The sequence below is a fragment of the Maniola hyperantus genome, chromosome 3, assembly GCF_902806685.2.
Source record: "Maniola hyperantus chromosome 3, iAphHyp1.2, whole genome shotgun sequence".
In the NCBI taxonomy this organism is placed as follows: domain Eukaryota; kingdom Metazoa; phylum Arthropoda; class Insecta; order Lepidoptera; family Nymphalidae; genus Maniola; species Maniola hyperantus.
In genome coordinates, this window is record NC_048538.1 from 5,208,864 (window position 1) to 5,232,288 (window position 23,425).

General features: G+C 36.8%; 1 protein-coding gene, 1 long non-coding RNA gene and 1 pseudogene across 2 annotated transcripts in view; all 3 read left to right on the forward strand.

Annotated features, from left to right (window-relative positions):
• LOC138404751 (uncharacterized) overlaps positions 1–23,425 on the forward strand; it is a 622,276-nt gene that overhangs the window by 196,833 nt on the left and 402,018 nt on the right. The window lies entirely within an intron of this gene.
• Positions 1,951–14,096, forward strand: LOC117996422 (odorant receptor 85c-like; annotated as a pseudogene).
• Positions 14,115–23,425, forward strand: part of stw (straw) — a 75,856-nt gene continuing 66,545 nt past the window's right edge. Inside the window, exon 1 of the mRNA XM_034984689.2 lies at positions 14,115–14,374. Within this exon, the coding sequence (XP_034840580.1) occupies positions 14,278–14,374 (97 nt within the window). The 5' untranslated portion in view covers positions 14,115–14,277. The remainder of the gene's footprint in view (positions 14,375–23,425) is intronic.

Here is a 23,425-nt window from a genome sequence, read left to right on the forward strand (position 1 = left end):
TGTTAGCTTAGAATGTTATTAGATTAGATTTAGGGTTTTTTAGGTAGTTTTTTAGATAGATTTGTACTATTAAGGGTTGTTTAGATTTAATGAGTAATATCTCGAGCGAGCGGAACGCCGGTGCACGGATAAACCCGGCCAGTACCCGTAGTACAAGATTTTACGTCTCACCAAACCAAACCAAATTCGAGAGTCGAAATACTTCCGCGTTACAGTAAACTGGATCTTAAATGCCTTGTCTTAAAGCTCAAGTTTGTCTACACTTCTACAGCCAGCGCTCCAAGCGGAAACGTTGCGAAATTAAAATCAGTGGCATTGAATATTTGACTTCAATTCAAGGCTGTTTAGGTCCATTTTACTGTAACGCGGAAGTATTTCGACTCTCGAATTTGGTTTCGTTTGGTGAGACGTAAAATCTTGTACTACGGGTACAGGTTTTTGCTGCATCGAAATGAAATTCGTAATGTAGTATTAAAAATGTATGTTTGTTTTAAATAAAATAAAAATAAAAATCATGAAAGTTACAATATTATGTAACAATACAAATACACCTTTTTTGTGGGCAAGGCGTACAAATTCGACATAAGATGCGCTAACAATCAACTATATGATTGTAACATCTAGCGACTTACCTATTAGCTTATTAATAGTATTATTTAATTAGTATTATCAATCTAAATATATAAAACGAAAAGGTGACTGAATGGCTAACTGAATCAACGCACAGCTCAAACTACTGGACGGATCGGGCTGTAATTTGGCATGCAGATCGCTATTATGACGTAGGCATCCACTAGGAAAGGATTTTTGAAAATCCAACCCCTATTAGGGTTAAATAGGGGTCGAAATTTGTGTAGTCCACGCAGACGAAGTGGCGAGCATAAGCTAGTCATTTATTATAAAAGCAAATGTTTAGCCCCACAAAGGATTTCTGTACTTTACGCAAACACATTGTGGCGTTACCACCCGATGCATCCGACTATTCGAAAGTACTTGTAAAAGTTTATTCGAATAAAAAAGATTTTTATTTTATTTTTATTTTTATTTTACCAGATTGCGGCGGTTTCTGGTAAAACAATTTCATGTTGACAGATGGATGAGTATCCCCTCTTTGATTATAAAAGTTAGTTTTTTGTCTCGCAAAAACTATATTGTTGAGGAAGGACTTTGTGGCAGTCCCAACTCTACTGCTGCTTGTCTTTATCACGCTAAAGGTATGAAGGCTTATATGAGATTACACTCCAAGCTAGGCAGCAATGTCGCGGCAGCAATGAAGCGGAACCTTTACATTCATTACAGTACCAATCAAACAACGGTTCATCTACATTCTACATCTGGACTGCAATCCGATTACAAAATTAAACGAATAAGTCTGAAATTATTTACGTTCCAAAGTTTCGAATTAAGTACAAGCCCTTAATATATGTAAGTGGCAATAAACATTTCATAATAGATATCCTGTCTCGAAACTGTCTCACGGGTCTCGTGATATAAAAAAAACCAGTTCCGACAACATTCACTTGAACTCACTGGTCGAATGCTTATCCCCCATTTAATTTGCAACTTTGTACTTGTACCTATCTATTACTGATCGATGATTTGGTGCGATATGAAAACTGTTTCATAATAATCTAAAAGCTATCTAATGTTACATTTTTCTTCATAAGTTATACTTAGAAAATTTAGAAATGATTACGTAATTGGAAGTTTAAAAAATCTAAATTGTTTTGATTCACTTCAATTGCTACATGTTACATAGCAGGAATTCTTGATGAAGGATTATGAGGTGCTTTCATTACCGGTATAATGACTGTGAAATGGCTGGCAATTTTATAACGTGATTACCTTTAATGTCGATGAAGCTTTCCCATTTGAGGCAGACGTAAATTGTTTTCGCACGTTAGAACTCTACAGAACACACGCCCGCAAGACGTCTTCAATTTGCGCAAAATGTCCGCTAAAATTGAAATAAACAAAGGAGAACAGAAAAAAAAATTTAAATCTTTCAACGAAACTTTTCCTTATTGCGCATTTGCGCTCGCCATAGCACTTATTTACCCAAATCGTGCAAATTATCATCAACGCATTTTACTGTTTTGCGTTATCATGGCTTTCGACTCTGTACTGTTGTTTTGGTTTCTTGCTTATTTCGCCAAATGCGTATATACCCTTGACATGTACAACCTTTCCAGAAATATTTCTATTGGCATATTAGTCGCCGTGTTCTTTTTCAAATATTTCTACGTGCACTACAAAAATGATAAATTCGCAGACTTACTGAAAAATATCACTGACGATCTTTTAAAAGGCAATGACATGGAGGAGGATTACCAAGCGATATACGAACATTACATTAAACTCGGCAAACTTGGCCAAACTTGTTGGATCATCATTCCAATTTTGTTAAGTTCGCAGTTTCCGTTATACGCAAGTGTCCGTATGATCTACGAGAGTTTGAAAAGTGACGTCGGGAAGCGATACATGGTCCATGAGATGGAATTTAAATTTATTGAAGACAAACAGAACGACACGCCATATTTCGAAGTGATGTTCGCCTACCATCTGGTTAATTGCGTTATTTTAAGTCCGAATTTCGCAGGTTTGGATGGATCGTTTTGCATTGCTACAAACCATTTATGTTTGAAAATCAAATTATTGGCGCATAAGGTTCGTAGAGCTTTTAGAGATTCAAATGACAGAGATGAGTTGGAAATGAATATAAAAAATGCTATCAAAAATCACCAAGAAGTTCTCACTTTTTATGATGATTTGCAAAACATTTATGGAGGCTGGCTGTTTACAGTATTTTTATTGACTTCGGGGATGATTTCAATGAGTCTATATCAGATAAATTTAAATGACCACTTTGACCTAAAATACACCATTTTTGCTTTGAGTGGTGTGATTCACATGTTTTCACCATGTTACTTCGCATGCAACCTGATGAAGGTAACCATTTTATATAATATCATTAAATTAGTAAATATATATTTTTTTGTAAGTATAATATTGCGCTTGCGTCATGTCAGTCAACTTCAATAATAAAAATCAACGTACAGTAAAATAATTATCTAAAAACAGAAAAAGCCTAATGCCCACTTCCTGTATTTTCGGAACACTTTCAGTTCCGTAAAAGAAGGAAGTAAATTAATATCATAGTAAAATATACACGGCCTCGCTAACAAAGAAAATATTATCATTTTATTATTTATCTTCAAATACATACAGCCTTAAGTATAAACAAACAATGTCTTTGTTTGTTTCTGAAATTTTGAATTCTGATAACAACAGATCATTTCATATCCAGGCCATTGTCACGAAAGATATTAATTATTATTTTTGTGACCTAGGTATAGGCTAAATCATTATACAGATATAACCAGAACGCTAGCAAAAACTTAGCGTTATTGTTATACTACCTAAACACAATCCAATACCAATAACTATTTGCCTCATTTTGCAGTTTCAGTGATTTAGTGAGAGCAAGTGAGAGTGAGTGCAATACTCGGTTCAATGCCCCATCTACGACGCGGCATTGACTCCAAATGGCCTATTTATGCAACGTTCGTTGACCTGTAGCGTCAGTCAGATGTTTTATTTGTAATATATCGTAAACTTTTACGAAACTATAGGATTTTTTACATATTTTTTTCGCGTTTTTTGTGATATCATATCAGTAATAATAAGTACTATCACATGTCTTCATGTTTGCCAGCGTTCTGGTTAGACCCTGTATATAAAAGTAAAAGCTGAATGACTGAATGACTGAATGACTGACTGACTGACTGACTCATCTTTCAACGCACAGCTCAGGTTACTGCACGGATCAGGCTGAAATTTGGCATGCAGTGACAAGCTGGAGCGCGTATTAAAATAAATTGCATTTTTTTAAGGTAAATGAAGAACTGAGCTGGGATCTATACGACGCCTCGTGGGAGTCGTGGGCAGATCCTGTAATAACAAAACTCCTCATTTTTATGATCGCTAAATCTCAACAAAGCCTTATACTCTCTGGAAAGGGTATAGTGAACTTTAACATGCAACTCTTCATCTCTGTATTACAAACCTCTTACTCTTTCTTTACGCTTATATCATCGTAAATTTGTAAATTAAGTACGGAATTACATTTGGTCGTACCCCTACTTTCTTTCCCCACTTTCTTCACTCTGTGCTCGTTTTCCCATATTCGCCTTTCAAATTCGGGCTAACCACTGAGTGTAAATAAATGATGTGGATTACGCACATCTTCAAACAAGTTCTTGGACAAACTGAAAACTATAATTTTATGAAAAAAATTAAAGATCCTTACGAAAATTGTAATAAGCTATCCGTGCTAATCCAGGGCGGGTCGCTAGTGTTTTATAATTTTCATAACATCCGTAGACAATTGCATACTAATATTTTACGACAGGATTTACTAAAAAAAAATGAGCCAACGACCAAATATGATTTCGCCAATTTCTGTCATCTACTTATGGCTAATATTTTAGAAATAATAATATATTCTTCTTATCATTGTTGTCAGCACTCGGCACCATTCTTTGATCAATGAGTGACTATAATTAATTATTACTTATAATGATTTACTTGGATTTTTTTTTATAAAAGAATATTAGCCATGTTAATTAATGACTAATATTCCCCTTTCCTCTCCAACTAAGCGTCAAGCTTGTGCTAGGAGTAGGTACAACAATAGTGTAACGGGCGGGGCTTGAACCGTCGACCTGTCGGTTTTCAGTCCACTCCTTTGCCCGTTGAGCTATTGAGGCTCTTTATACAATTTCAGTAATTCTAATCGCACCTAGCATTTTGTACCTTGTTCCAAAAATAGTGTTACGTGAAAATTTACCTATTTCAATAAAAAAATTGGCAATTTTTTTTTTTAATAATCAATGTTGATAGCATTTCATTTTGAAATAATAATAAAATTGCACTGTTTAGTTACAATCCATAAGCCTATAAATGTTGTTCATACTTTTACAAATGTACCAAAATAAAGACAAGAAAGTGCGCTTTCAAATGGTATTTTTAATTTTGATTGTGGTGACATAACTGAAATTACTTTTGATACTTACTTTACATAACCAGTGGCGTAGCTATCTAGGGGCTGGGCGGGGCAGTGCCCCGGGGCCCTCAGGGGCCCTCGAATCCCTACCAGAAAATCTCAATCAAACTAAAGTTTTGAAAATTTCTCCCATTTTCAAAATAAATATGATAATTCGAAAGTTACTAGGGACTTCCCCTAAATTCTTTCTGTGAATGTATTTGTATATTTAATATTTTTACTTGATAAAACCTAACCAATTTAGATAGCAGTGGGGCTCCATTTTTGATTTGCCCCAGGGCCCTTGGTTACCTAACTACGCCACTGTACATAACTGAAGCAAACCGCAGCGCAAAACCGCCAAACTTTATTTCGAAGAGCGTGTACCTACTATATACGATGTATGATGATGATCAAGTTGATTATCATCAATACCTATTAGTTTTTCATAAGATAATAATATCTATTTCTTTACAGTTATCAAATAATGAAATCCAATCTAATGCGTAGTATTTTTATAAGGATAATATTATTATAAAAAAAAGGTTTTCTTATAGAAAAACTTGGAAATAATATTAAAATGTTGAAAACAGGAAATGTTCGCTACGATTTATATATTTTTTATTATTGTAATGAAATAGTGTACTTGTAGTGTATAAAACAAATACATTTTTAAAACTATTGATGATGACATCAATCAGGACCTATGTATAGGTACAGGTAGGTATATAATATTTTATCAAAAATTTTATGATGCCCGTGACTTCGTCCGGGCATTGATTTAGATTTCCCTGTGCTAACTTATTGATTTTCTAACTGACTTGATTTTCCAGGGTAAACCTCTCTTTATAAATGGAGACAGATGTAAGCTACTGCCTATGTTCGTCTCTGTGACGCAGGCTATTTCTCTACTTGCCCATAGATTTATCATTTACCTATCAATGAGCTGTAAAAAGGTAACAGACATACAGACATACTTTCGTATTTAAATTGACTATTTACTCTATTTAGGTAGGTATAATACTAGATAATGCCCGTGACTTTGTACGTGAGTATATATGATTTTGAAAATCCCTGGGAACCCTTTTATTTCTTTTATTTACTAGCATTAAAAAAAATCTATCTGCGATTTCGCACTCATGGTACCTACTTACTTTGGAAGGTAAGTAGGTAGGTACCATATTTCGTCAAATACTTATAAATTGATTAAACACGGATGGGCCGTGAAAACTGAAAAGATAACAGGAACACAGTCTGCGAGACATACTGCCGCATTTATGATATTAGCATGGATGCAGGATTATTCCTATTTAGATATTTTATCAGTGAAGGCGCTGTTTAATTTTGATTTATTATGTCTTTTCCTATTGGACTAAGAGCCAGCAAGTGTCAAACCTTCGTTATTTTATAAAAGCTAAAAGTTTCTCTGCGTATTGTCTCCAACACAGGGAGGAACGTTTGTTTGGATCAATTTTCTTCGGAATAGTATTAGAAATCACATCATGCTTTGCCAGACACCATCAAAATTTAAAAGCTTAAGGGTGTCTGGCAGGGAGCTGCCACGACACTAAGTGTCGTATGGCATGACGTAATTTCTAATAGGTACTATTCCGAAGAAAATATAAAAAATTAGGCTTTATATTTTGACGTAAGATTTTTACACCTTTATTATCTGTTATCTCCCAAAGCCACCATGATCCAAACAAACATTCCTAGGACCCTGTTGGGGGCAATACGTTTATCAAAGACGCAGAGGAACTTTCAGCTTTCATAAAATAACGAAGGTCTGGCACGCACTGGCTCTGTCTCTTTATATTATGTACGCTAAAGCAAATTCGCGAGCGTCCGCTACTTTTTTCGTAACGTACGTAATATTATGCGTAATTGAAAACACTATACATTTAAGCGTAAAAGCAATATTAATTACGTGCGCATACGCATCTTTCGCCACTTCCACTTATTGCGTCACGTCTAGAAAATTTCCGCCTTATTTTTCTCTTCGCTTATTTCGCGATGCTTATCAACTAAGTGCAAGTTTTCATAACTTGTTAGACTTGGATATTTAAGAAACGAATTTTCCTCATTCTTTAGAGATTATTGCAAAACTCATAATACCAAGCGAGTGATTCAGTAGTTTTTACGTAAAAACGAGTTTTTCCATATTGAAACGACACGGCTAAGTAATTTGATTACAGTGGTGCGGAAAATAATCAGTTTTGCATTCAGCAGCCCGCAAGATAGTGTAATAGCTTACATTGGGGCCGATTCTCTTGTACACAATCGCTAAACTAAACTGAATTAACAAGTCTAAATCTAGTGCTATCTTTTTCCGCAAGCAACATTATGAAATGGATAGCAATAGATTTAGACGTGTCATTTTAGTTTAATTTAGAGTGTTTACAACGGAGCAACTTACTCTTATTCGTTGAGGAGTTCCAGTATCAATCTTCGAAGATGTTCATCAGATCTTCACCAAATTTAAATGGGACCAACTTTGAAGTATACCCTTTCGAACAAAAAAAGAATTTTCAAAATCGGTCCAGGCGTCTTCGAAAAAAAAAAAGATTCCGACGAATTGAGAACCTCCTCCTTTTTTTGAAATCGGTTAAAAAATCTGATTTTCTGGGATAAAAAGTAGTTTATCCGTCTTCAGGATGCAAGCTAACTTTATATCAACTAGATAATTTCCGCGAATTCTTTCATATTTATTTTAAATTTTATAACTATCCCGTGGAAACTCTTTGATTTCCCGGGACTTTCGTGCAAATCTGGGAAAATTCAGAAAATTATCTTTCAGGAACAAATATGAAGTAAATGAGTATTTTTGACCAAAGTTTTTATGGAAAATCATGTAGATGTATAAATGTTATGCCCGCAAAACTCATAACCATAAGCCTTCGATGTATGATTAGTCTACTATTTTCGAAAAACTAAGTAAAATTTGAATTTTCGCGGTCGGGTGTATCAAACCACCTTAAATACGCATCCATACTAAAAATTATATCTACGCTTGGTTAAAAAAATAAGGATCTTCTTAAAATTGTCGGTGTATTTTTACTTTTCACTATGTTGGTTGACTTCGTCCGTAGGTAAGTATTTACCGCTCTACCGACTATAGCCTTTCTACTCAAGCATTTATTTGATTTTTACTGAGAAGGTATACTTACGTGTCTTTTATAACCAGGCCTAACAGTGCACATAAAAATATGCAAAATATAGCGTTTCATAAAATTAATCTGCATCATAATGCAGGTATTATCAAATTCGGTAATGATCTATAATTCGGTGATATTGTAATCAAATAAATGTTAACAATACCTACATGCCGTATAATTTTATATGACACTAATTTATAAGTACACTTATATCTCATTCTATAATAATAATTCATCATCATCAGGGTTTCAGCCTTTTACGAGCCCGGGCCTACTCCAGAAGATCCTCCATGTATAGCACCAGACAGGTGGAGATGTCAATCGGGATGGGAACGTCCCGCTCCCCGCGCTAACCCGGTGTGGGCTAGTGCGGTTGCTGTGATCATACCCCGATTGCTATCTCGACCTGTCTTGTACTATAAGTACTTATCTCTATCATTCGCACTCGTTCTCCAACTCTCGGTTGCGACGCAGCGACGTGAATCTCGCGATCTTCGTGTCCTGAACAACATAATCATGATGTACACAGCTCAAGCCACTTAACCATTGCACCATAGTATCACTAGGTACCCATATTATAAATGCGAAAGTGTGTTTGTTTGTCCTTTAATCACGTCGCAACGGAGCAACGGATCGACGTTATTGTTTGCATGGGTATAGTTTAAGACGTCTCTGTGATTCCAGTTGTAATATTTTATGTAATAGTTATATTATGTCACTAACAATAAATTAACCCTTCTATTACAGTAAACAGTTTAAGATTTTAACTGCACATTTTTACCGGCCAAGCTCCTCTGTGTCTCCTTCAAACTACTTGAGACTGGCAAAGTGCATTGTGGTGTCATGGCACGGGAAAAAGCCATATATTAAGAGAAGAAGAAGATAGTTTAAGACCTTGAGAGTGACATAGGCTATTTTTTATCCCGAAACATTAAAGATTTCCCACGGGATTTTTAAAAATCTAAATCCAAGGGTACGAAGTCGTGGGTATCAGCTAAGTAACTAGTTATTAATATTTTATCCCAAGACACTTCTTTCGAATATAGGAATGGCTTCATCATCTCTTTTGCTCATCACCCAACATTCACTGCCCTGTTATGTCAGAACTCAAAACAGGCTTTACCATTCAGTAATTCAATAGGTAGTAAATAACCGCGCCGTGGGCGATCCAGGCATAATGTTACCCTTGCTAAGATAATATAGAAAGCATAAATCAAATATTAAGATATTCATAACTCAAGTTAGATCACGATTACGTGGAAAATGATAACAATTATGTCAACTATATAAATATGTCAAATATTAAGTAACAGCCTCTCAGCATCTAGCGCGAGTCTAGCACTGTCCTATTAGAAGTAAGTAATAGAGAGAGAGTCAGCGCGTGCAGCGAATTTATAAAAGCTGAAAGTTTCTCTGTGTGTTGTTTCCAACACTGGCAGGAACGTTTGTTCGGATGTTTGTTTGGATCACGTTGGCTTTAGGAGATAACAGGTAAAAAAGGTGTAAAAAATCTTAGCTGAATACATCAAAGTATAAAGTCTTATTTTTTTTTATATTTTCTTCAGAATAGTATTAGAAATCATGTCATGCATTGCTAGACACTTAGTGTCGTGGCAACGCCCTGCCAGTCACCCTTAAACGTTTAAACTTTAAGGGTGTCTGGCAGGGGGTTGTCATGATATGTAAATGAAAAACTATGTCAATGAAAACATATGATAAACTTTCAGCTATTTTATAAAAATAACGCAGGTCTGGCACGCACTAGCTCTTAGTCCATAGCACTAGCCCACAGGTCTACTTGTATTACACAATATGAGTGGGAGTATTTTGAGGAACTGTTTGATCTTATTCCAACCTCCATTTTCTACAATCGCAATAAAAGCAATCTCACCCACATTACCTGGGCGTCTGGTGTACCTATATTTCGCGACAGGTCGACATGGCCATCGGGGTGTGAGGCTGGGGAACGTCTTGCACGCCCGCACGTCGCCCGCGCTATCCCGTACGCGAGGCGACCCCACCCCGATTGCCATGTCGACCAGTCGCAAAACTATTCTTGAATCACCCGTTGTGCCAGTTTTTTTTCACATGCATACAAATTGTGGAACCAACAATCTTCAGCGTTGGTCCCACGTGATTTCAACGCGGGATTATTCAACGGGCGGATCAACAATTTCCTGAAACACCGACAACGCATATTGGCGCTTAATCTGGTGCTGCAAATATTCATGGGCGGCAGTAATCACTTAACCATGTTGCCTGTAAAAATACACTACACAATTTGAACAAAGAATTTTAAAGTAATAAGTATTTTCATATCACAGAAAGACTTTCCCTCCCAATTGTTTTAAAAATAAATAAAAAACACGCCTTTCTGATATCACTTGAATCTTATTCCATTTCAATTTCAAACACTTCCTGGATCTTCAAATCTCATAAATCCTTGTTGCAATAAACTGCACATTTTACGACTTAGGTACGTAGGTAGGCACGAATTACGATCCCGGATAGGTGCCTTAACTAGTCAGGTGGCCTAAATTAGCATAATATACAAAGGAAGGACTTTATAGTAATTAATTATTATTTAATTAATCATTAACACTGTACAAGCCTTATAATTATCATTTGAGCAATCCTTACCTTAGCATAATATTGTAACATATGAGTTGTTATTTCATTATAATGATTTGAGGATGAGGTTATAATAGTTTTTACAAACCCCTCCCCCCCCCCCCCCCCCCCCTCGTAACGTAAGTGTGCAGTGTAAGGCAGTAGTGAGCGCTTTGGTCTTATCCATACAAATATTATAAATGCGAAAATGTATCTGTCTGTCTGTCTGTCTGCTAGCTTTTCACGGCCCAACAGTTTAACCGATTTTGATGAAATTTGGTACAGACTTATATTACATCCCGGGGACGGACATAGACTACTTTTTATCCCTAAAAACTAAAGAGTTTCCACGGGATTTTTGAAAAACCTAAATCCACGCGGACGAGGTCGCGGGCATCATCTAGTAATAATAAATACAAAGTTGAATGCCCGACCAATTTGGGAATATATTGGGATTATATTATTATGATTTCAAGTTCAAGTTCGGTCTGATGGGAGACTTTGGTTGTGGCAAGTTACCACCCTACCGGCAAAGACACCAAGCTATTCGTTCCGGTACGATGTCGAGTTGAAGGTATAGGAAAACTACGGTTCCTGTCTCTGAGGTTAGCAGCTCAGCACACCGTCTTAGGCTGCATCATCAATTCATTACTTACGACCACATAAGGTCGTAGTCGAGACCTAACTTTTTCTCAAATTGAAAAATGCTATAAGTACCTTTTTAATCAAACTTATCACCAGAATACCGGTATGGAAGTTTTTGTCTGGTAAGAGGCTTCGGCCGTGGCTAGTAACCACCCTACTGGCAAAGCCGTGCCGCTAAGCGATTTAGCGTTCCGGTATGATGCCGTGTAGAAGTCAAAGGGTTTAACAAAAACTGCCATACCCCTTCCAGGTTAGCCCGCTTCCATCTTAAACTGCATCATCACTACCATACCACCAGGTGAGATAGCAGTCAAGGGCTAAATTGTATCTGAATAACGAAACCCGAACTTATTTACAGTAATGCACAACGCAGTGTGAATGATTTATATACAATTTTATTATAATTACTTATGTAATTGTAAAAAACATTGATGTATTTATTGACTGGGTATTTTAACTAGAAAGTTTACGTCTAGTTAGACAGGACTTTCTAATAAAGGTTAGATGAAGTTCAATTTCTTCATAAAAGGTCAATTTTGGCTTTCCAAAAGCAGAAAAGTATGATTAATTTGTTTGAAAGTAGAACTGTTATATCCTGGATATTGTAATGATCGGATTTGCATCCATTTATACTTTGGTTTTTTTAGCTGACTTACAAAATCAAATCGCAGAAACCTTCTCGGAGAAAGGTGTGAGGCTTTACACCTTCTGGAGTTCGTGTCATGATTTTATTGTCATTTCGCGGCAACAAGGTCCTATGGGCCGCGTACCTACTATTGCGTACATCGCTCCTTACGCATGTCAGCGGGAAGCTACCTACTTCCGCTGACCGGTCTGAGGATATTCACAGATGGCAGCAAAATGGACGTTGGATTGGGTGCAGTTTATCATATGCTGGTGGGATGGAGAGGGAACTCTGAATCAGAAGTTTCGTCTCCGACTTTACTGCACAGTGTTCCAGGCAGAGGTGTACGCAATCGTTAAAGCTACAGAAGTCGCTCTAAAAGTCAAGAACTGCTCTGTGAATATCCTCAGTGACTCTAGCCTTCTTTAGAAATGCTAAGCAGCACCGGGACCTACCACCACTTGTCATTGGCATCAATAGAAATTTAGCTCTTTCGAGGGCAAACAACAGGAGGGTCAGCCTCTGGATGCGAGCTCCTGTAGCGGTGGCCCGAAACGAAAGGGCTGACTCTTAGCCAGGGCGCAGGGGAGAAGAAGGAGACATTATGCTTACTTTCTCCTGCCTAAGGTATTGGGCGTAAACCTGGGCTGGTTCAATGTCAGGACGTCTCAGTCGCATCCGGTATCCGGGATCCTGAGACGCCTTATACTTGACTGGGTATGCTGAAGACTGTAAAAGTTGCCAGTGAGTTCCACATATCCGCCCTTGTGCGTGATGCGTGATTGCATTTTTAGCAGCAGAAAAAAAGGTGAGGCCGTCACAAATCTCAAGACCAGACCAGATTATGACAGTTGTCTAATCTCATACATAAAGAGATTCACAAGAAAAGACTCATAAAATGGTCTGAACGTTACAGCATCCGTGGCAAAAACCTTTCCGCCCTCAGTGGAAAAGGCCCACAGAATATGAAAGAAAATTACACTAATGACCAGTTTGCCCCAAGTACTTATTAGGGGACATGGCGGGATTTTGGAGTAACTACACAGATTTAAATGTAAAGACGGTCCTGGCTGCGTCTGTGACGTAAGTGTCAATGAGTCCATAATGCATTAATTACTCATCGACTGTCCATAGCACAGCCGAATTCGGGAGGACCTGCACCAGCAGATCAAAACAGAACTGTGTAGCGACTCTATTCCCAACCGCATACTAGAGTGTGACGAAAGTCGTGACCTATTCTTGGTATTTTGCTTTAAAATAGCAATAAAAAGGAACATAACCAGGTAATAAAGACACAATGTTGTTTAGTATCATAGAATACAAACATTAACACGAAAAAAAATTACAATAGTTATGACAATTTTTTTTAAATTTAAATTTAACTTAAAACGTCTCCGACCACATCACATTGGAGGAAGCAGCCACCTCTTGTCAAACCGACAAAAGATAAAAAAAACCCCAGACCCCCGACTAGGCGGCTGACGTTTTAACCCCTAGGCTATCACTATCACTTCTTATTGAACCTAATGCGAATATGCTCTTTATGGAATGCGCCGAGATTCCTAATGCCATAAAGATGTTTTCCGGAAAGTCCAAGACGTAATGAAGTTCAAAATGTGTGTTCAAGTTTTGTTTATCAAACATTATTATTAATGTAGTCAAAGCTCTAAAAAAATTCCCTCATCAAGGTAAAAGTTTAAAACTACAAAAACAGTTGTAGAGCTCAATGGCAAGCATCGCCTCATTGAAAAACTAGTAGCATGGTAACATTGTGACGTAACCAAGGCGCAACGGTACCTACAGCCTTAGCATGATAGCTATCGCAGTCGACGATAGCAAAAGTGTCTGCCGACCCTGGCTTGCCCCCTCCGCCGGCGTTGGAGGGGTATCCAGCTCCCTTCACCTTCGTGTGCAGCGCGCCGCACGACCAATAACCAACCGCTTCGAGCCGGCGAAAGGTTTTATATACAAGTGGAATTCGCACTGCCAAATTGCTATAAGTCAAAATATAGGGTAGTCGGGCGGTTCATTCGTTCGTCGCGTACTGCCTGGCGTGCGGCTCCGTCAATATTTTTTTAAGTGCTACGCGCGTGTTCTCACGCGAGCTTGGACAACGGGCTTCAACACGTGCTGGGCAAATGCAAGTTGGAAGTAGTGCCTTTACTATAACATTCGGGCAATAAGACTGTGTAACAAAAATGGGGTGCAGTGCCAGATACTGTTTACTGACTTTGTCCTTGTGCCTAGTGACTGAGCTAACGTTCGGTGTGAGAGTGATGCCGAGCCGGAAGAAAGGTAAATTTAATTATAATTACACACACATCGCGTTTGAATTAAAAGCGCATTATGTATTTAGAAAACGCATACTAAGATTGCATAATGATAATTCACGAGCTGTGAAATAGATAATAAACGGAAATAGAACATGTTTTATTCGTATGTGAATAATGAACTAAAGTGGGCGAATGTTGGAGTTAAATAATCCTTTGACCCCGTTATATCCGATACGCTAGGAGTCGAGCTAACCACGCAGATACGGTGGATCATATGATACGGACTCGATTTGCCGGACCGGTGCGCTGTCAACGACCGCATAAACAAAATAAAACTGGCATCGAGTCCCGACTTCACTCGAGTGCCATTTCTTTTCGACAAAAAACTTAATTCTAAAAATGTAAACGATAACTACAAGGCTAAAGACTAAAGGCTTTTTACAAACAAAAAAGAACTATACTTACTCAAAAATTACAATATACAGGTCTTCAAAAAATAAGAAACCGGTCAACTGCGAGTGAAAATTCTGTGAACACATTCTGTGAAAATTCTTTTTCTCCCTATTACGGTTCATGAGATATACAAGTAGATGAACCCGCTGAGAGACAGATGGAAGGAGAGATATTAACAATCAAATAGAGATTATATTCCGTCATCTGTTTCTCTACCCTATTATTTCCTTTTATTTTGGACCACCTGAGCTTTTCCCAAAAGTCGTATCATGGTATAGGGCAGTAATTTTTCTTTTTAACCGACTTACAAAATAAACTAGGTACCTTCAGATAAGAAATTATCTTCATGGTGATCTGAAAACTTAATTAGACAGTGTAAGGTTACTTAATACATCCTAATACATTCAGAACTTTACCGTGAGAAGAAAATACACGAACGGACAGCCTTAATTCATAATATAACAATTAATATTATCGTGTAGATGTGATAAGATGACCTTAAGCAGAAAATGTATTAAATAAAATGAAAACACACTTTGTTGTACCTAATAGGCAGCAATCATAAAAACATATAAATGACAAAACTAAACAATACGCATTTATGTGACTTATTCCAAACAGTGAAGAATTAATGAAATGAAATAAAGTGAATTTATTTCATATAGGACAGCATGTGCCACTTATGATAAGTCAAGACTCTATACCACCGCGCCGGTTCGGAATGAAGTTCTACTGAGAAAAGCCGGCAAGAGTCGCGCCAATAAATACCTAACTGTAAAAAATATATATTTCAATTTAAATTATTTAGTCATTATTTAAATGATGTCGAAATACCACTTCATTATATATAAAAAAAATAGTTTTACTAGAAAAGAAAATAATTATGGATTCAGCAAAATAAATTTTGCATTAATAATACATACCTACTTATGTGGTATAAATTATTATCATCGTGATCTGGTATAAAATACAACTTCATCAATTTAAAATACCAGAAAGCTTACATTCTAATGTACCGTAACGCAAAATAAAATTCAATTAATTTTCTAAATTGTATCGAGGTTAAATGTACAAAATGTAAAACAAAAAAAACCGGCCAAGTGCGAGTCAGGCTCGCGCAATGAGGGTTCCGTACTACAGTCGTATTTTTCGACATTTTGCAGGATGATTAAAAAACTATGATTCATAAAAATAAATAAAAATCTGTTTTAGAATGCACAAGTGAAGACCTTTCATATGATACCCCACTTGATATAGTTATCTTACTTAGAAAATTGAAAATACTAATTATTAGTTTATGACCACAATTTTTTCTGTGTTATGCAACCACGGTTTTCAGATTTTTCCCCAAATGTCAGCTATAAGATCTACCTACCTGCCAAATTTCATGATTGTAGGTCAACGGGAAGTACCCTGTAGGTTTCTTGACAGACAGACAGACAGACAAAGTGATCCTATAAGGGTTCCGATTTTCCTTTTGACGTACGGAACCCTAAAAAACCGGTCAAGTGCGAGTCAAATCGAGTTTTTTCTCCTTTAAATAAAAATATTCAGCTATGTACCTACTTATCTGTACCTACATATATATAACGTTCAAAGTCCTGACTGACTGACTGAGACTTATATATCAACGCACAGCCTAAACCGCTGGTCCTAGAGACATGAAATTTGGAGGGTGTGTTCTTTGTAAATAGTAGGTATCCAGTAGGAAAGGATTTTCCGAAAATCTACCCCTAATTGGGTTAAATGGGGGTTTGAAATGTATGTAGTCCACGTGGACGAAGTTGCGAGCATTAGCTAGTATATTATATTTAAGTAATATCTAATGACTGAATTTCACTAGCAGTTTTGTATCCATTTGAACGTCGTCGTTAAGCCGTTTTACAAAACGGAGCTGTTTTATAAAACTGCTTTAATGCTATGTAACTGTAACATATTATTTATTACATAATACAACTGAAAAAATTCAAGTAGGTATACATATAAACACGACAGATATCCGCACAATGTTTCCGCCACTCACTCACGCCACTATAGGTAAAAACCTCACCTCAAGTTAATTACAAAGTGCGAATTCTTAACCTAGTATATTTCCGGTGATTAACCCAGGGTCTGTTTATTATTATTTGAACCCAGATATGACAGTTTAGTGTTAAAAGTGACTGCCATCTGACCTCAACCACCCAATATGCATGAAGTAGGTAGATATTCTATTTTCGATTTTTTTTAAGGAAAATATTACAATAAAACTTAAAACTAGTCTTATCTAATTACTATACAAATGCCCGCGTGGAATGGTGCCAAGAAGGCTGCATTTCTGGCTGATCCGTTGCGCAAAAAATGAGCAAGCCCTTCTGTCACCAGATGAGGTTATTAATAGCGGTGAAATGTCTCGTAATTTTTTTTTTGCACAAGACTCCATGGCCCCAGGGTTATGCCATGGTCTCCACGGCAAACGGAACAAAATGTAACTCTGTTTTGCATGCTATACATTGTAGATTTGAAAAATACTAAATCACTAAAACTACAAAACGAGGCAAATGGTTATTGGTATTGGATTGTGTTTAGGTAGTATAACAATAACGCTAAGTTCTGGCTTATATATTCTGTCATGTGGTTCTGGTAACACCCTGTATAGTGGACTGATAATATTGATCAAAGTTGCGAATGTGTCGTCTCTAAACTTCAAAGTTTCTAATATTATTCACACACAACTAAATAGCCAAAATATTTAGATATAAACTAGGCAGGTATAATAACTATGAAAATTAGGAATCTAAATATATAAAAGAGAAATAGGTACCACTCACTCACTGACTAATCACGAAATCTCAGGAACTATATAGCCTACAAACTTGGAATTTGGAAGTTAGGTTCCTTCTAGGATGTAGGTGTCAGCTAAGAAGCGGTTTTGAGAACATCCCCCCCCCCCCCCTTAAAGGGGTGAAATGGGGGGTGGAAGGTTGTATGAAAGTCCTATGTTCTTGAAGTTAGAGACGTGAAAATCGACATTTAGGTTATTAGCTTTAAATAATAAAAATCTTTATAAGTCAATTTGGGAAATTCCCCCCTTAAGGGTGGTAAAATAGGGGGAAAAGTTTTTACAGAAAAGTTTTAACTATTGTTATTTTTACTTGAAATTTGAAACGTAGGTTCTTTCTAGGGGGTAAGTATCAGATAAGAAAGGATCTAACTAAATTCCCCCCCTAAGGGGGTGAAAGGAGGGGTCGAAGGTTGCATGAAAGTCCTATGTTTTTGAAGTTAAACTAGCGGCACGCTATGATGGCCGGTTTGACGTTTGTCCGCTCATGAAGTTCCGTATTAATTGATAACGACTTTGAAGGAAATAATTGTATTACTTTATTGACGATAGTGATGTGCAGAGATTCATAAATTTTATCGAATGTAGTTTTAGGTTTAGGACTCAAAATTTATTTATTAAATTGATTTCTTAAATGTATACAAGTGTAGAAAAATCAGTTTGCACCATTTAAGGGGTGAATGTACTTGTGAATATGAACAATTTTCACTATGTGGACAAACCTCTGAAATCGCAAAAAAATATCAATAAATTTTTAAAAATGGAATCTAATACGATCGTCACATAGGATCGCTGGCTAGCACAACTACTACCTCCGGCAAACTCGCGTCAATGCTCAATGCAAAACAAAGCAGTTTCGAATTGACGTTGCTTCGAAAAGTATAAACTGTCAGTGCAATGCGATTGTGATATAGTTTTGACCTGGCTTTGGATTTCAAATATTGATACTGCATTACTGTTGACCCTTGCTCGTTAATTTGGACTCTGTTCAAGCCCTTTGTTGTGGATTTCGTCGATATGACCGAACGTACGCAGAGAACTGTTCTAAATAGTCAGACACGTGAGTTCCTAATACGCCTTCGTAACTATTTCGATCGTGAAGCTCAAAATGGAGGGCCAATTTTACCTATAACGTCAGTGGTTGAACGCGTAGCTGATGCGCTTAATATTGGACAACGAACTGTTAGACGGATAACTAAAAAAAAATATGGCGAGACTGGCACAGAAGAAAATAAACTTCACACACCAAAAAAGAGAAAACGAGCAAAACCAGTCGTAGGCATCGATAGCTTTGATGCCGATGCTATCCGAAGACATGTTTACGGCTACTATTTACAGAAGGAGTATCCAACAAGAAAAAAGTTGGTGCATTCACTGAAGGAAGCTGGATTATTCTTCGGTGGGGAAAGTTCTTTAACGAAGATTTTGAAGACCATTGGATTTCGATACAAAAAATGTAACAAACGCAAAATATTGATGGAAAGATTTGATATAGCGATGGCAAGGTATACTTTTTTACGGCAAGTGAAAGAAATCAAAAATTGGCAAAATGTTGTGTTCTTGGATGAAACATGGCTTAATGCTAACCATACTGTAGGCCGTTCTTGGAACGATGACACAGCAGCATCTACTTCCAAAGTTCCTGTAGGAAAAGGATCGCGACTTATAATTTGTCACGCCGGAACCATCAACGGGTTTGTCGAAGGTTCTCTCATGGCTTTTGCGTCAAAAACCACTGGAGACTATCATGAAGACATGAATGGAGAAAAGTTTACTGAATGGTTTACCTCAATGTTGTGTAGCCTCCCTGAACCATCTATTATAATTATGGACAACGCCCCATACCACTCGATGCAAATTGACAAGCCACCTGCCCAATCCCAAAAGAAAGCTGATATCGTCGCATGGCTTCGTAAAAATGGCGTAGATGCAAACATGAATATGTTAAAAGCGGAATTAGTACGTCTTTTAAAAGAAAACAAACCAACCAAGATCCGATACGTCATTGACGAAATAGCATTAGAACATGGGCACAGAGTTATACGGTTACCGCCTTACCATTGTGAGTATAATGCGATTGAGTTGGTGTGGGCTCAAATTAAGGGATATGCTGCAAGACACAATACAGAACCCCCATTTACCACAAAAAAAATGCTAAAATTATTAGAAGAAGCTTGTGAACATGTGACTAAAGGAGACTGGGAAAAGGTTGTGAATAGAACTGTTAAATTAATAAGGGAAGATTATGAAAGAGATGTGAAAATAGATAATATTATAGAAAACGAACATATAATTATTAATGTATGTGATGATAGCAGTGACGACAGTGAAAATAGTAGTATGGACGAATCTGATTAATTATGGCCTTTTGTGGCACCTTTTTCGGTATCTTTTGTATTCATATGTTTCTTGTGTGCATATAAAGTATGTATATTCATTTTCGTTCAAATATTCAGTTCGTTCAAATAAATTAAATAAACATATACATTTTTGTTTTATTAAACCTATTTAATCAGGTACAAAAACAAAACTTAATTGTTTTTTGTTCGAGAATAAATTGACATTCCACATCACTATTGTAATGTGTCAAACCGGCCATCATAGCGTGCCGCTAGTATAGAGACGTGAAAATCGACATTTAGGTTATTAGCTTTGACTAATAAAAATCTGTTTAGTTCAATTTAGGAAATTCCCCCTTAAGGGTGGTAAAATAGGGGGAAAAGTTTTATAGAAAAGTTTTAACTATTGTTATTTTTACTTGAAATTTGAAACGTAGGTTCTTTCTAGGGGGTACGTATCAGATAAGAAAGGATCTAACCAAATTCACCCCCTAAGGGGGTGAAATGGCGGTTGAAAAGTTATATGAAAAGCCTGTGTTTTTGAAGTTAGAGATATAAAAATTGGCATTTAGGTATTCTGGGTTCCGTGGCTTAAGGTGAGACTGAGTGAGTAGGTATGTGAGGCCTTTTGCAGCGCGAAAATTTCAGATCTCATGAGAAACCAGAAATTTTACGCGGACGAAGACGCGGCCAACTGGTAGTAGATTATACGAGTAAAAACTTTCTAGACATATCTAACGGATTTTTTGACTGCCATAGTCTAGTGAAACTGGATTCAGATATCTTAACAAGTTTTAATGCAAAGCTGCAACACGTTCCTTTAAAGTAGCACCTGATGCGAATTTAACGTGTTTCTATGAATATTTGAGATTATTAACATTCTGCGTTTAATGATTGTATCCGGTTACTTTATGTTAGGTTGCCCGGTTGAGGTTTATGTTGCCAAAGGTGCAAGTATCATACCGGCAAAATGGAGATTGGAGTGAAGCTGAGACGCAGCGTCTTTTTTTAGGGTTCCGTACCTCAAAAAGTAAAAGGGAACCCTTATAGGATCAATTTGTTGTCTGTCTGTCGTGTCTGTCAAAAAAACCTATAGGGTACTTCCCGTTGACCTAGAGTCATGAAATTTGGCAGGTAACCTTATAGAACACGTAAGGGGGAAAATCCGAAAAACCGTGAATTTGTGGTTACATCACAAAAAAACTATTAAAATGAGTTCATGAACAAATAATTAGTATTTTCAACTTTCAAAGTAAGATAACTATACCGAGTGGGGTATTATATGAAGGGGCTTTACTTGCACATCCTAAAACAGATTTTTGTTTATTTTCATACCTGATAGTTTTTGAATTATGATGCAAAATGACGGAAAAATACGATTGTAGTACGGAACCCTCGGTGAGCGAGTCTGACTCGAACTAGGCCGTTTTTTTAAACTAAATCTATAGACTAGCGCTTAGCGACAAGTGATGTTGCAACCTAAAATAGAGCGCGTTTGGCTAGAAGATGCCTATTCACTATTGATTTGAAGTTTCCTAGCTAGGTTTTACCAATGTAGGTATATTAAAAGTGTATGGGAGAAATGATGCCGAAAGGGCGTTCCATTCCCAGGGGTTTGAATCAAATCAAAAATCAAACGAGGAAGCAAATCAACTTCAACAATTACTTATTCGTGAAATTTTGAGTGCGTACGGGTGCAGTTCTTGACGATGTCTTGCGGTTCAATAGTAGAAAGGTGAAGGAGGAACCAAGTCAAAAAAATTTTGGGCACACTTGGGCACAGAGTATGAGTTTAATTAAACTGCCATATCTACCCCTTCACAATGAGCCCGCTTGCATCTTAGACTTCGTCTCCTGCCAACAGGTAAAATCGAATAAACAATTAATAAGTATTATCTATTCATCGTAAAATCTCGCGAGAAAAACAAGGGAAATTTCCACCTTATCAAAAGTTATACAAATACCATATTATTATGCCTACTATTAAAGGATTATAATTATTATCAAGTAGGTACCTCGACTTTATGAGAACAAAAACAATAATATTTATTGGTAGCTATAAAAATGAATCATGCAGCATAAAATGTAATACATAAGCAAAAGATTAAGGTATTATTGGCTTATGCGGTCTACCGCCTACGAATTGCTTTGCCACTTGTTCAAATAATAATATTATATTTAAAAATATTGGAATAGGACTATTAAATAGTTCTGAATTCAATGACACCTGTTTAATCTAAATATATAAAAGGAAAAGGTGACTGACTGAGTGATTCACGTGAGAAAATTCCATAACGTACGGCGGTACCTACTCAAAGGTGAGATGAAATCTGCCAATCCACACTTGGCCAGCGTAGTGGACTATGGGCTAAACGGTTCTCACTCTGAAAGGAGACCCGTGCTCAGTAGTGAGCCAGTGATGGGCTGAAAATGTAAATGAGCACTTTCGTCCCTGTCCACTTTTACTCTCTTTTTCTCTTTATTGTATATGTTTGTGGTACTAATAAAATAAATAATAAAATGATGATGATTACGCAATACAAGACCTGGACCTGTGTGGTAATGTTACTTCCAAAAGACAGTACTCTACTGAGTACCTAGTGAACCAGCGATGAGTTGAGATGATGAATACTAACAAAAGACGCCAATCAAGAACTGAACTTATTTAGGACTTGAAAGTAGAAGGAATATTAAGCAACAGTGCAATACCACTGCGCATGCGAGGTCGTCACAAGTTTTCTCAAGTTTTTTGTTTTGCAACTAATCATGGGAAAATTATCTTAATAAATTGCTTATTACCACAGTTTCTATCCGACGTGTCCGACAATTCTCGAGACCATGGATATTGCAAAACTTACTCGTAGGTACACACACGCACGTACATCCGGACCGCTAATCAACTACCGGTTTGCATTAAACCCCTTCACACAACGTCGATGCGATGTCGTAACACTCATTAAGTCATTACACGTTACAATTATATCTGTAGCACAGCATCTGAAGTATAAAAGTATTAAATTGCGGCTACTATTTTATTATTATGCGCTCACAGCCTTGTTATGTTTACACAATTTAGAGCCTGTTATACTAAAAACTACTGTTAGCGTACTAGTGATTGACTTACAGTTTATAACATAGTGTAAGTACACTATAATTTTAGTCAAGTATTATCACTAAAACTCCGTAATAAAATAAATTAAATGAAATCTTTTGCTTTATATTACACGTTACAATTATATCTGTAGCACAGCATCTGAAGTATAAAAGTATTAAATTGCGGCTACTATTTTATTATTATGCGCTCACAGCCTTGTTATGTTTACACAATTTAGAGCCTGTTATACTAAAAACTACTGTTAGCGTACTACTAGTGATTGACTTACAGTTTATGACATAGTGTAAGTACACTATAATTTTAGTCAAGTATTATCACTAAAACTCCGTAAAAAAATAAATTAAA